General features: G+C 39.2%; 1 protein-coding gene across 4 annotated transcripts in view; it reads right to left on the reverse strand.

Moving 5' to 3' along the window:
* Positions 1 to 337: 337 nt before the first annotated feature.
* The window catches only part of LOC126481122 (BTB/POZ domain-containing protein 10), a 120,363-nt gene continuing 107,058 nt past the window's right edge, over positions 338 to 13,642 (reverse strand). For 2 of the 4 annotated variants that reach the window (XM_050104657.1, XM_050104656.1), the window contains exons 7-8: positions 3,608 to 3,855; positions 338 to 1,132 (exon numbers count right to left, since the gene is read on the reverse strand). In XM_050104657.1, the coding sequence (XP_049960614.1) occupies positions 905 to 1,132; positions 3,608 to 3,855 (476 nt within the window). In that variant the 3' untranslated portion in view covers positions 338 to 904. The remainder of the gene's footprint in view (positions 1,133 to 3,607; positions 3,856 to 13,642) is intronic. The other 2 variants (XM_050104659.1, XM_050104658.1) reach the window with 1 other exon arrangement.

Below are 13,642 nucleotides of genomic sequence, written 5' to 3' on the forward strand. Positions count from 1 at the left end.
TAACAATATTCACACACACACACACACACACACACACACACACACACACACACACACACACACACACAGAGAGAGAGAGAGAGAGAGAGAGCGAGAGAGAGAGAGAGAGAGAGAGAGAGAGAGAGAGAGAGAGAGGGGGGGAGGGGGGGAGAGGAGGGGGGAGGGGGGGAGAGGGGGGGAGAGGGGGAGGGGGGAAAGGGGGGAGAGGGGGAAAGGGGAGAGAGGGGGAAAGGGGAGAGAGGGGGAAAGGGGAGAGAGGGGGAAAGGGGAGAGAGGGGGAGAGAGAGGGGGAGAGAGGGGGGAGAGGGGGGGAGAGAGGGGGGAGAGGGGGGGAGAGGGAGAGAGAGGGAGAGAGAGGGGGAGAGAGAGGGAGAGAGAGGGAGAGAGAGGGAGAGAGAGGGAGAGAGAGGGAGAGAGAGGGAGAGTGGGGGTGGGGAGATCTGTTGAAAGCAGTTCATGGAAGGACAGTACAATCACTATTTTGAAGAGACATTAAATTTAAATATTGTAATGAAAGAATTTATACACAGTAAAGTTTTCCTGCACACAGCAGTACAGACAAATGTTGTTTAAAAACATTTGTTAAAGAATAAATATTCATAACTCACAGGTTTTAAATAATTTTATATTACATGCTGCCAATGAAGAAGTAACAATCATGAATGTGCCAATGTATTTATGGGTGTTCTGACATACAAATTACAGCCCTTATATTAGATATGCGTGTTTTACCAATTAGTAATTCATGCATTACACTACGAAGCAACCACAATCATTTAGTATTTTAGCACCATTATGACCATGGATTATGCCTCAAATGCACAGCACCATTTTGATTATCCACTTGCACACAATTCACTTCCTGTTAATTTAAACATCACAAGATATTTCAAAAGAAAAATGGCTACGAGTTGTCATCAAGACTCAATGGTAATACAAGGTCATCTGCTGCTGGGTATGGCTCGTTTGCAGGCAATGATGGGAGCAAAGGTCCTCCTACTGCACCTTCCTCTTGTTCCACAGCACCCACAGGAGCAGCAACCAATGGCAGAGGGTTGCCACCAGCATCTAATTCTAGTGCTGGATCTGCAGTTGCCTCCGCAAGATTTGTAACAGACTTAGATTTCACACACTGAAAGAAGAAGCAAAACTGAGTGGCTTGTTTTGAATTATTAGTTCTCAATGTGAAATTTGCAGTTATATGGAAAGAAATCTTAGTGTAAAGGAACTAGACATAAAAATGGTGCTTACCGGTGAAACACATTTCAAAAACTACATATCTTCCAATCAACAACGTTTTACCTAGTATCCCCCCCCCCTTTCCCCGAGCTTCCTGTATGAGGACCACAATGATTGTAGAAAAAATGCCCTCAGTTACCTGTCTGATGATAAACTCCCGATGAACGGCAGCCACTATTCATTTTTTTAAGGCTTTAGGTTTGTTCTCAGATACACTTTTTTATATCCTGTCTTCTCCATACACTATATGGCCAAATAATACCATCATTCTTTCGTTTAGTAATGTCAGTAACTTCAGTATATTGATGCTAAGCTTTAATATGGCTGAACCATCAGAAAACGAAGAAACAATCTTTTAACAACGTGTTTCAAATGTGTTAGCTTTCTTCAGCTCTTGCAGAAATGCAATTTGTACAGCTATAGCACAAAGTAGATAGAGAATGTATTATATAATGCATGTACACATCTGAAGTTCGACAGATTTCCTAACTTATAATTTAAGCCATACATTTATCTCAAATCTATGAAACCATTTGGTAACAAGCTGAGATGGTTTTTATGGAATGAGATATATATTTACTTGGCATGCATGTTTTGATTATTTTGGCAACTCAATTGGGAGCTTTCATTTCATTTTATTTTTCCATTTTCTGCCTCACATTGTGAGCCTAGTGATAGATTTTCGCCCTATGCGTTCATACCGAAGTGGAGGCGTCTCTCGCTCCCAGTCCCTTTCCAAACTCCATATAAACAAAAAGCCTCTACATCTACATCTACATGACTACTCTGCAATTCACATTTAAGTGCTTGGCAGAGGGTTCATCAAACCACATATCATACTATCTCTCTACCATTCCACTCCCGAACAGCGCACGGGAAAAAAGAACGCCTAAACCTTTCTGTTCGAGCTCTGATTTCTCTTATTTTATTTTGATGATCATTCCTACCTATGTAGGTTGGGCTCAACAAAATATTTTCGCATTCGGAAGAGAAAGTTGGTGACTGAAATTTTGTAAATAGATCTCACCGCGACGAAAAACGTCTTTGCTTTAATGACTTCGATCCCAATTCGCGTATCATATCTGCCACACTCTCTCCCCTATTACGTGATAATACAAAACGAGCTGCCCTTTTTTGCACCCTTTCGATGTCCTCTGTCAATCCCACCCGGTAAGGATCCCACACCGCGCAGCAATATTCTAACAGAGGACGAACGAGCGTAGTGTAAGCTGTCTCTTTAGTGGACTTGTTGGATCTTCTAAGTGTCCTGCCAATGAAACGCAACCTTTAGCTTGCCTTCCCCACAATATTATCTATGTGGTCTTTCCAACTGAAGTTGTTCGTAATTTTAACACCCAGGTACTTAGTTGAATTGACAGCCTTGAGAACTGTACTATTTATAGAGTAATCGAATTCCAACGGATTTCCTTTGGAACTCATGTGGATCACCTCACACTTTTCGTTATTTAGCGTCAACTGCCACCTGCCACACCATACAGCAATCTTTTCTAAATCGCTTTGCAACTGATACTGGTCTTTGGATGACCTTACTAGACGGTAAATTACAGCACCATCTGCAAACAACCTAAGAGAACTGCTCAGATTGTCACCCAGGTCATTTATATAGATCAGGAACAGCAGAGGTCCCAGGACGCTTCCCTGGGGAACACCTGATATCACTTCAGTTTTACTCGATGATTTGCCGTCTATTACTACGAACTGCAACCTTCCTGACAGGAAATCACGAATCCAGTCACACAACTGAGACGATACCCCATAGGCCCGCAGCTTGATTAGAAGTCGCTTGTGAGGAACGGTGTCAAAAGCTTTCCGGAAATCTAGAACGACGGAATCAACTTGAGATCCCCTGTCGATAGCGGCCATTACTTCGTGCGAATAAAGAGCTAGTTGCGTTGCACAAGAACGATGTTTTCTGAAACCATGCTGATTACGTATCAATAGATCGTTCCCTTCGAGGTGATTGTGTTTGAGTACAGTATATGCTCCAAAACCCTACTGCAAACAGACGTCAATGATATAGGTCTGTAGTTCGATGGATTACTCCTACTACCCTTCTTAAACACTGGTGCGACCTGCGCAATTTTCCAGTCTGTAGGTATAGATCTATCGGTGAACAAGCGGTTGTATATGATTGCTAAGTAGGGAGCTATTGTATTAGCGTAATCTGAAAGGAACCTAATCGGTATACAATCTGGACCTGAAGACTTGCCCGTATCAAGCGATTTGAGTTGCTTCGCAACCCCTACGGTATCTATCCCACATTTCATAATAAATTTGCTACTGTCATAGCGAATATGATTTAATATAAAAAATCTTTATAATGACAAATTATTAAAAATACACATACCTGAAAATCAACATGTCTGCTTTTTGCTTCTTCCTTCTCCCATGACATGTGAATGAAAGGACGCTGAACGTAATTGTAGATCACTTCTGCTCGTCCTCCTGCTCTTTTCTTCACTTTCTCTTTGTATGTCGGATAGCCTTCAATTCCAAGTCTAATTTTCTTCAGCCCTCTCTCCTTCATAACTTGCTTAGCCACATCTCTATTTTCGATGTATTTGAAAAAGCGGTGCATTGCTGTACTGTTAACAGCTGAAACAAATAGAGACTGATAATTGGAGAGACGTATAAAAGAGAAGAATAAATACATAAAAATTCTAATGAATACCAATGAAACAAGGATAAGGTGTGGAAGGGAGCAGTTGGAAAAACATAGTTTAAGTCTAAGAAGGTGGTCTGATGGAGTATACATTTAAGAGCATGTTCTCATTTCTGGAGTTCAGTAAAACTAGTGCTGCGTAGGAGGACACCCAAGTGCCTATGCTGTGAAGAGTAGCTCACACTGGGATCTTTTTGAGTCATGTTATTGAGATGAGTACTAGTCATACCAAAAAGAGAGCAGCTCATCTGTGTGGAAGTTAGACCTTTACTGGTAAGAGATGTAGGAGGAGCAGACCCTTACCATGTTTTTCACTTCCATAGATCTCCCACTGACTTTGTCAGTCAACAAATATCTCAGGCAGTCATTATCTACTTACTAAGTACCTATCACAAAAGTAATCCCCTCCCTTATCACTATCAACCACATCAACAGATTATTACACAAACCTTTCAACTTGCTGAAAATCCTCACAACTTTCTAAAACTAAGTCCTGAAATGGTATCTCCCCCCCCCTCCCCCCTTGGTATCTTTTTTACACACACACACACACACACACACACACACACACACACACACACACACACACACAGAGAGAGAGAGAGAGAGAGAGAGAGAGAGAGAGAGAGAGAGAGAGAGAGAGAGAGCAACATCGTTATCAAACTTTATGATATTTCCAGGCCATCACCACTAACCAATCCATAGAACATCTACAACCTACTACCACCACCTCACCACTGACAGTACTGACAGTACTGACAGTGCTCTTCCAACATAACAGCAGAGATCTACATACGTGCTACATATCTCACAGGCCATTTGGAGTCTTCCACACAAAATCAGCTTCCATGAACTCATAAAACAGGAACTAGCTCTGCAACATAGCCTCATATTCCACTGTGACTTAATCTGCATCAGTTGTATGGTATCACCTTGTAGTGGTTAATAAAAAAATAAATGGAGAAGAGAGACCGTGAAAAAGGGAAAGAATGAAATGCAAATCGGACTTCGTATTACAGAAAAGCTATAGTTGGGGTGGTCCTTGTGGCGTTTTTGAGCAAAAGTTAAACCAATTTCCACTACAAAACTTACTGAACAGAAACAGAGAATAACAGAATGTAACTGACGGGGGGAAGTGGCGTAGATGAGAGATCATCCTTTACCAGGTTAACTTGTCTTCTTTCGGGCGGCGTCCAGGTCTTCAAAAATCTCCTTCATTTTTGCGTGAAAAGTCTGCTCCGAAATCTTGCAATTGTCCAGGAATCACTAATTTATACCAATTAAAATCATCTTGATACTGTATGCAATTTAATTTACTTTGCTACTTCCATCCTCCGAATTTCTTAACAACTTCCACAATGTCTACACATTATAATCAGATCAAGATTAGCCATTAAGTTTTTTTTACGTCAGCATCAGATCACGTCTGTATTAATCTTCGGCTATCAAGAGACAATTGAATAAAAAAAAGAGTTAAAATTTTAGTAGTTTCTGTGCCGTCGAGCGCTCATACCGATGCGACGGGATATTTTTTATCTGAGGGAACGAGCGCAGCGCGGCGAAATTCAAAGTCCCGCTACATCGCCCCCTCGACTGTCACACTAAAACATTTAGCGTGGCAGGCTAGCAAACAATAGAATAGATATACCTAAATGTCTATTATACATATTTTCCCAGGAAATGCCACGTGCATACTTAGAGGATTATCTTTGTCAATACTTGGTTTCTAAATCTATATACTACATATACTTGTTACAGTTTTGATCCTTTTTAGACAATTAATATATATACGTTTACATAGTGTGCGTTTGAGCAAGCTGCTCACCAGCGCAGTTAATGTTGTGCGCTTCCAGCGTTGGTTTCCCAATGCATCTCTGGCAGCACGTAGTCTTTGCGCATGCGCAATAGCATCACTGAATTTCGCGTGCGGCAGTTTCAAAATCGCTGCGTTATGACAGTCTTGAACAGTATTCACTTTCACATAGTGTTCATTACAAGTTGTTATTCCAGCATAAATGGCGTGTTAAGTTCGGTGACACCATAAGATTGAGCGTGTGCGTGATCTGAAGCAACGTCCATGTCTTCTGTTACGACACAACACTCCAGGTCCTTGTGCGTTTTCATGACTATTGTTCCTGGGGAATATATGGTCGATGTAGTTTTTACCCTCCACATCGCCTACGACAGGTGCTGAGTTTGTCTCCAAAGCATCTAAAGACCGGCCAGGAACAACGGCGTCGATGTTCGCAAAGGTAGGTGTTTCACCACATTGTTTACGCTTGCCAACAAACGTTCATTTGCAGTGCGAAAATCCTCATTATCGTCGAAGTAAATTGCAGTTTATATCGATTTACAAACAGTTATTTGGTTTATGCACCATAAGTTTCACAAAAAACACAAAATTCGTCGTTTATAACGTTCACTGTTTAACACGGTTTGCAACACTTTTTGCCACATTTACATTTTAACAAAGTTCACTTTGTCCAAGCATGTTTACATCGCTACTTATGAAACAACATCTCTTGGTCACATTTCAAAATATGTTGACAATATGCAAAGTTTTAACACATACACAAATATATATAAATTTACAAGAATATGCATGTGAAATATTTACACTAAAAAAAAAAATTATACTAAGTCCCATTGGCTTTCTTTTATTGGGGTATAATTTTTTTTATTATTATTATTCAGGTTTGGGCGTGCCAAGGGATATCAGACTTAATACTTAAAGCACGGGCTTTCCTTCATTTATTATTTATTTCTTTCTTTTGATTCCATATCATGGCTAGTGGTTGACCAGGCTTGTAATGCCATCAATATTCAGTTTTCTTCATGTCTTGTTATTCATACCTGAAAGTTTACTGTCACACAATATATTCTTACATTCCATAAACAAACAATACCCAGCTGCAGGAGGTGATGGGATAATGGAGAAAAAAAAAAGATAGAATGGAAGAAACTATTCACTACCTGTAAACTATCAAATCCTACAGCTACTACATACAAAGAGAACATAATACATTATAACATTTGCATCACCTTCAAGGGGTGTGTGAAAGAAGGTGCTTAACATTTACCAAATCATAGGTAAATGTAAGTGTCCTTACGTCAAGTCTGTGTAGTGTAACATCATGACAGATTCTCTGTTTGTGTTCTGACTGTTCATATGACTAAATGTATTATACATTAACAAATCCTTGCATGAGTAAATCACTGCTCAGCACTTCCTCGATATCTCCACTTATCTTTTTTACACACACACACACACACACACACACACACACACACACACACACACACACACACACACAGAGAGAGAGAGAGAGAGAGAGAGAGCAACATCGTTATCAAACTTTATGATATTTCCAGGCCATCATCACTACCCAATCCGTAGAACATCTACAACCTACTACCACCACCTCACTACTGACTGTACTGACAGTGCTCTTCCAACATAACTGCAGAGATCTACATATGTGCTACATAGTGCTGCGTAGGAGGACACCCAAGTGCCTATGCTGTGAAGAGTAGCTCGCACTGGGATCTTTTTGAGTCATGTTATTGAGATGAGTACTAGTCATACCAAAAAGAGAGCAGCTCATCTGTGTGGAAGTTAGACCTTTACTGGTAAGAGATGTAGGAGGAGCAGACCTTTACCATGTTTTTCACTTCCATAGATCTCCCACTGACTTTGTCAGTCAACAAATATCTCAGGCAGTCATTATCTACTTACTAAGTACCTATCACAAAAGTAATCCCCTCCCTTATCACTATCAACAACATCAACAGATTATTACACAAACCTTTCAACTTGCTGAAAATCCTCACAACTTTCTAAAACTAAGTCCTGAAATGGTATCTCTCCCCCCCCCCCTCCCCCTTGCCTTGGTATCTTTTTTACACACACACACACACACACACACACACACACACACACACACAGAGAGAGAGAGAGAGAGAGAGAGAGAGAGAGAGAGAGAGAGAGAGAAACATCGTTATCAAACTTTATGATATTTCCAGGCCATCATCACTACCCAATCCATAGAACGTCTACAACCTACTACCACCACCTCACCACTGACAGTACTGACAGTGCTCTTCCAACATAACTGCAGAGATCTACATACGTGCTACATATCTCACGGGCCATTTGGAGTCTTCCACACAAAATCAGCTTCCATGAACTCATGAAACAGGAACTAGCTCTGCAACATAGCCTCATATTCCACTGTGACTTAATCTGCATCAGTTGTATGGTATCACCTGAAGCTTGCAGCACCACACCAAAATTGGCAGTGCATGTCGATACCATAGACATTAGTGATGTCTTACTGCAATCTGCAGCAAAGGTTAGAGGAGGTTGAAGAAGACACACCCTCTCTCTCAGCACAGCAGCACCTTTGCACAGGTTCAATATATAGCTGAGCTTGGAAGCGGTGTGCCCCAGTTTGTGACCTCAGCTGAAGCAGTCAACATCATTCAGTAGGACCAGTGTTAGCCAAACCTGAGATTGGCATGAACTTTCAAGTCTGAGATGGACACGAACTTTTGTAAATGGTGACATTGTACTTCATTGTATATTTCAAACAATGCTTTAATATTCAACGACATTTGTAAATATTCACACAGTCCTGTGACAAAAGACTGTATCAAGTCAAGTAAATCATTTTATTCTTTCATGTAATAAAGTTAACTAGTATTTCATATGTTGCATTTCAGATGAGTCACCTCCCAGAGCAATCAAAGAACCCATAGTTATGGCCAGATTGTCATTCTGTCTGGTCACGAACACCCTCGCCCCACACCCCCCTCTCCCCCTTCTAATCAATTCATCTCTGCCCCAAGAAGGAACTCCTGGTTCTGAATGTTAGGAATGCTGTAATCTATTTTACTGTGTTTCAGTTTCCTGTACTGGCAGTTACATGTGCTGGATGTAAATACAGGCCAGCCCATCTGTCTCTTGGTGAATATAAAATACATTTGGTAAGTAAAACTCTGGCAGACTGTAAATAATTTAGGAGTAAAAGAGACCAGTCGCTCAATACAAGAAGTGCTGAGTTATCAACGGGCACACAAAAAAATAATGGAAACCTTGCTACTAAAGTTTTCATTCTATTTTGTGTGCCTATCAATGTTGCAATGCTTCTACTATTTGGCAAGTGGTCTCCTCTATTGCTACATTGTACAAATACACACACATATGACAGCATACAACTGTTACAATATAATGGATTTACATGAAGCACTATTTGCATTTCAACAATAATACCAATGATTTTGCTGTAACAAGCAACAAAAAACACACATAAGTGGAAAGTGTGGCAAAATTAAGGGGAAAAAAAAGAGGTTGTTCAAGGAGGTAAATAGAAAGAGTCACCCTGGATCAAGGATGATATGGCAGTTGCCGACAATGTTGCTGTAACAAGAGCCATCAATGGCCAGTGACTATGTAACACTAGTAACTTTCTGACTAAAAATCAATCATGGTCAACGATAAATTCAGCCTCAGCAACATACTAAATATCAACAAAATTGGTTAAAAAACACTTGCTTTTAAGAAAGTAGAGAAACTAAATAATGCTCAAATGATATAAACAATCACGAAAAACACAAATGCACACCGACACGTATGCTGTTGCTGGAAGATTTTCAAAAATTTTCTCACATTTTCCAGGATAATATAACATCATCCCTCCATCATCAAGAACTTAGTTACGTCAAACAATACCTTTAAACATCTCATTTTATCTCTGTTTATATTCATGCAAATAATGTCATTTTAGACTCAGTATGAACTCTGATAGTATCAAACTTTTCACCCTTTGCACTGACAAAATTCACTCAAGACGAGGAAACATATGCTATGTGACACTGATTTACAAGTTTTCTTGGCCATTTTATATTTTACATGGCAATCAAGCTTATGGAAAATCAATGGAAAACGAAAGTGGAGGGCAAGGAGAAACCAATGCATTAAAAATTCTCAAAGATATCTTAACACCTGTAGCTAGAATGGACAGAAAGAAGGAAATATCATATTTGCCAGATTATAAGACACCCTAAATATACAAAATGACCCCTTTTATTTTTAAAATATTCTGACTAATCAAAATTATGAACTCTGTTACTGATATCAAATACCTGATCAAAAAAGTTAACCCTGAAACCATCCTAAACTTATACTATTTATTGTTGTCCACATGCTGATAATAGAAGGTGAAATTAAAGAAAAATGAACTGTTTATCTTAATTTTGATCTACACTCATTTTTTGTTTACTACCTACGACAGTCGTTTATAGCATCACTACAGTGAAACCGCTGGGATCCAGACTTAAAAGCCGTAAAATTGAGGAAAATGCAAGATTGAGGAAAACATTAAAACCCTCAAAATATGAGCAAAAACATGTAACTGGCACAGATGATTAAAAATCCTAATCCCCACTAATTGTATAAAATATGCATAAGGGAAGGAAATTAACTGTACAATAAAATTTTTATACAAAAATTTGCAGTAATGAATTTCACAGATGTGTAACAGCAAATAAAATCTCGGCAAAAAGTAAAATTGATATCTGGGTACAAGGTAATTGCACTATCGTCCAACACACTACGACCACAGATTATACATCAAAACACACGTTTCCAAGACTTCTTTCTTTTGGGTTCACCCAGAAAAAAAAAAAAAGAAAAAAATAATTGATGAACGTTGTAAATTAAACGAAAAACTGTGAAGTTTGGTGAAACACTTCGGAATCTAACAAGTGATAGTGAGTGTTTTCCTTCTGTGGTCAATGGCAGTTTAATTGGGTTGAATAGACTTCAAGACACGTACACACTAGACTTGAAACATGTTTCCAGTTAATTGATGTGGACCATTTAGAAACATCTTTCGAAAGATGGAAACATCTCTCCATAGCAATGTCAGTACAGATTAAACGAAATGATATTCCAGAGCAGCTACCACATTCACCACTGCACAGTGCAAGTGTTTGTTTATCTTGCATTGTGTCGTCTGTTGTAGAGAGTTTTTCAGGTTTTTTGTTTTCTCTTGCTGTACTAAGTTTTTCTGAAGAAAAAATAAATAAATAAATTTGCAATGGATGAGGCAGCAGACTGTCAAGTTGTTATCATTGTACCAAGCTGACGGCTGCTTGTGGAATATATGAAGCAAGCAGTACAAGAGCAGCAATGAAACAAGACACTCCACAGAAAACTACTGCTACATTTGGTAAAATACTGAGAAAGACAGCATGGAAAACAAGATGATACCATATATGCCAGAAGTTCAAACTCCTTATGGTGATACCCAAGTGAAATTATGGTAACTAGAGCTGTCTCCCATACTCATTTGCCAGACCCATCAGTTGTTCTACAGCATTTTTTCATTCACCAAAGATGACTGTATACAAACTAACAAATCTATTTCTTACAACAACTAATACGACTCTATGAACCATTAACAACCACTATACACAAACTCGTCACCAAATTAATGTCATAGTTTTAAAACCAATGCAACCTTATTCTGTAAAACTATGAAAAATGAGAGATGTTTATGGTCATCAGGTCACAAGTCATGATAAATAAATAAATAAATAAATAAATGAAGAATGAAAGATGAAAATGTCTTTTGGTTGTGTTTGTGTGAACCTTTGAGTATTAATAGTTCAGCAACACCTATTGTGGAACCTCGCTTAATGGGCACCTCCCATAATGCACAATTCGCACAACAAGCAAAAGAAATTGTAAAAAAAATGACTCACTTAACAAGTTATGTTTCGCATAACGATTTAGTGTCATGTCACTAACCGTTAGCGTGCGGTGGGGGAAACGTTCACATTGTCAGCAGTGGCATATGAACAATGTCTTTAATACATACTGCTGTCTGGGTTTAGCACTCTTTCCACTAACAATCTTAGTGCAGCTTGTGATTACACATTTTTCCAAAGTTGTGTTCACACAGTGTTTTTTTGTGTGCAAATTTTAATAACCTCCATAGAAATGTCCCCAAAGATAATGCCGCAAGAAGATGACCATAGAAGAAAGAAAATAACCTTAGAAATGAAACATAACATCACTGGAAAACGCAAACGTGGTCTGAGCATTGCTGATTTAGCATGCGCATATAATTGGTCTACATCAACTATTTGCACACTATCCTCAAGAACAAGGACAAGATTAAGGAGACAGATGCTTCAAAGGGAATGACAGGAGTATCTAAACAACGGTTCCATATTTTCAATGAAGTCTAATGGTTGCTCCTTATGTGGATAAATGAAAAGAAACTGCTGGGCGACACTATTAAAAAGAACATCATTTGTGAGAAGGCAAGAATGACTTTCACTGACCTCGTTAAGAAGATACCAGGGTTATCTATGGCCAAAGAAGCGTTTAAAGGGTTTAAGAGAAGAACAGGTATCCGCAGCATTGTGAGACACTATGAAGAAGCCAGATCTGGCCAAAGGCAGCAGAACTTTATCAGCAACTTCAAGATGCTCATAGATTCTGAGGGTTATCTACCACAACAGGTTTTTAATTGTGACAAGATTGGTCTACTCTGGAAAAAGAAACCAAAGTGTACCTGTATAACAGCAGAGGAGAATGTGCTGTCTGATCACAAGCCAATGAAAGACCATCTCACACTGCTATTCTGTGTCAATGCATGGTAATTTGAAAATTAAATGCTGTTTTATCATTCAGAAACTGCACAAGCCATCAAGAGGTGTAAAATCCTGAAGAGCAGGTTACATGTGATGTGGAGGTCCAACAACAGGGCTTGGGTGTCATGTGATTTTTTTTTTTGTGATTGGATCAATGAAGAATTTGGTCCTTAAGTGAAAAAATATTTGATTGAGATAAATCTGCCTCTCCATGTGTTGCTTGTTATAGACAACACTGCTTCCCTTCTCCACACCTACAAGACCCCCTACTTGAACAATTTGAATTAATCAAGATCCAATTTCTGCCTCCCAACACCACTCCATTACTCCATCCTATGGTCCAGTGGATTGTCTCTAAGAAGCTCTACACTGAAGCACTCTTCAAGCATTACTTCGAGTTGACTGAAGTTATCAATCTCTCAGAGTTTTTGGAAATATCAATTCAATACCGTTGCCTGCATCAAGATGGTCAAAAGGCATGAGAAGGGTTTACCAAGTCTGCTTTGAAGAAACTTTGGTCAGAGTGATTTGTCAAATGCGACACAGACATTTGAGTCAGTATCTGTGGAGCCTGTAGTCAATGAGATTGTGTCTTTGGCCAAGAGCATGGGACTAGAAGTGGATAAGTATGATATCAATGAGCTTGTGGAAGAGCACAGCCAAGATATGACCACCGAAGAGCTTATGGAGTTGCACTTTGTTTCACAGCAAGAAGTCGTGGAGAGGAGTTCTTCAACGGAAGGAGGTGGCGGTACTTCAAAGCAGCAATTTTCTGGTGCAATAAAAAAAATTCTGAAAGCATGGAAATTGGTTAAATCGTACACTGAAAATCATCACCCCAATAAAGCAGTGGCTACACACGCTACGAAACTGACGATAATGCTATGTTGCATTTTCACCAACTATTGAAGCTTCAGCATAAACAAATGGCCGTAGGTAGTTTTCTAGTGAAAAAGAATTACTTATGTATCATGAATAACGAAGTATAAAATACTGTATGTGTAATTTTCTTTGAATAAATGGCACAAATAAGATAAAACTTTTAGTACTTTTTCT

The sequence above is a fragment of the Schistocerca serialis genome, chromosome 5 (assembly GCF_023864345.2).
Source record: "Schistocerca serialis cubense isolate TAMUIC-IGC-003099 chromosome 5, iqSchSeri2.2, whole genome shotgun sequence".
Taxonomy (NCBI): Eukaryota; Metazoa; Arthropoda; class Insecta; order Orthoptera; family Acrididae; genus Schistocerca; species Schistocerca serialis.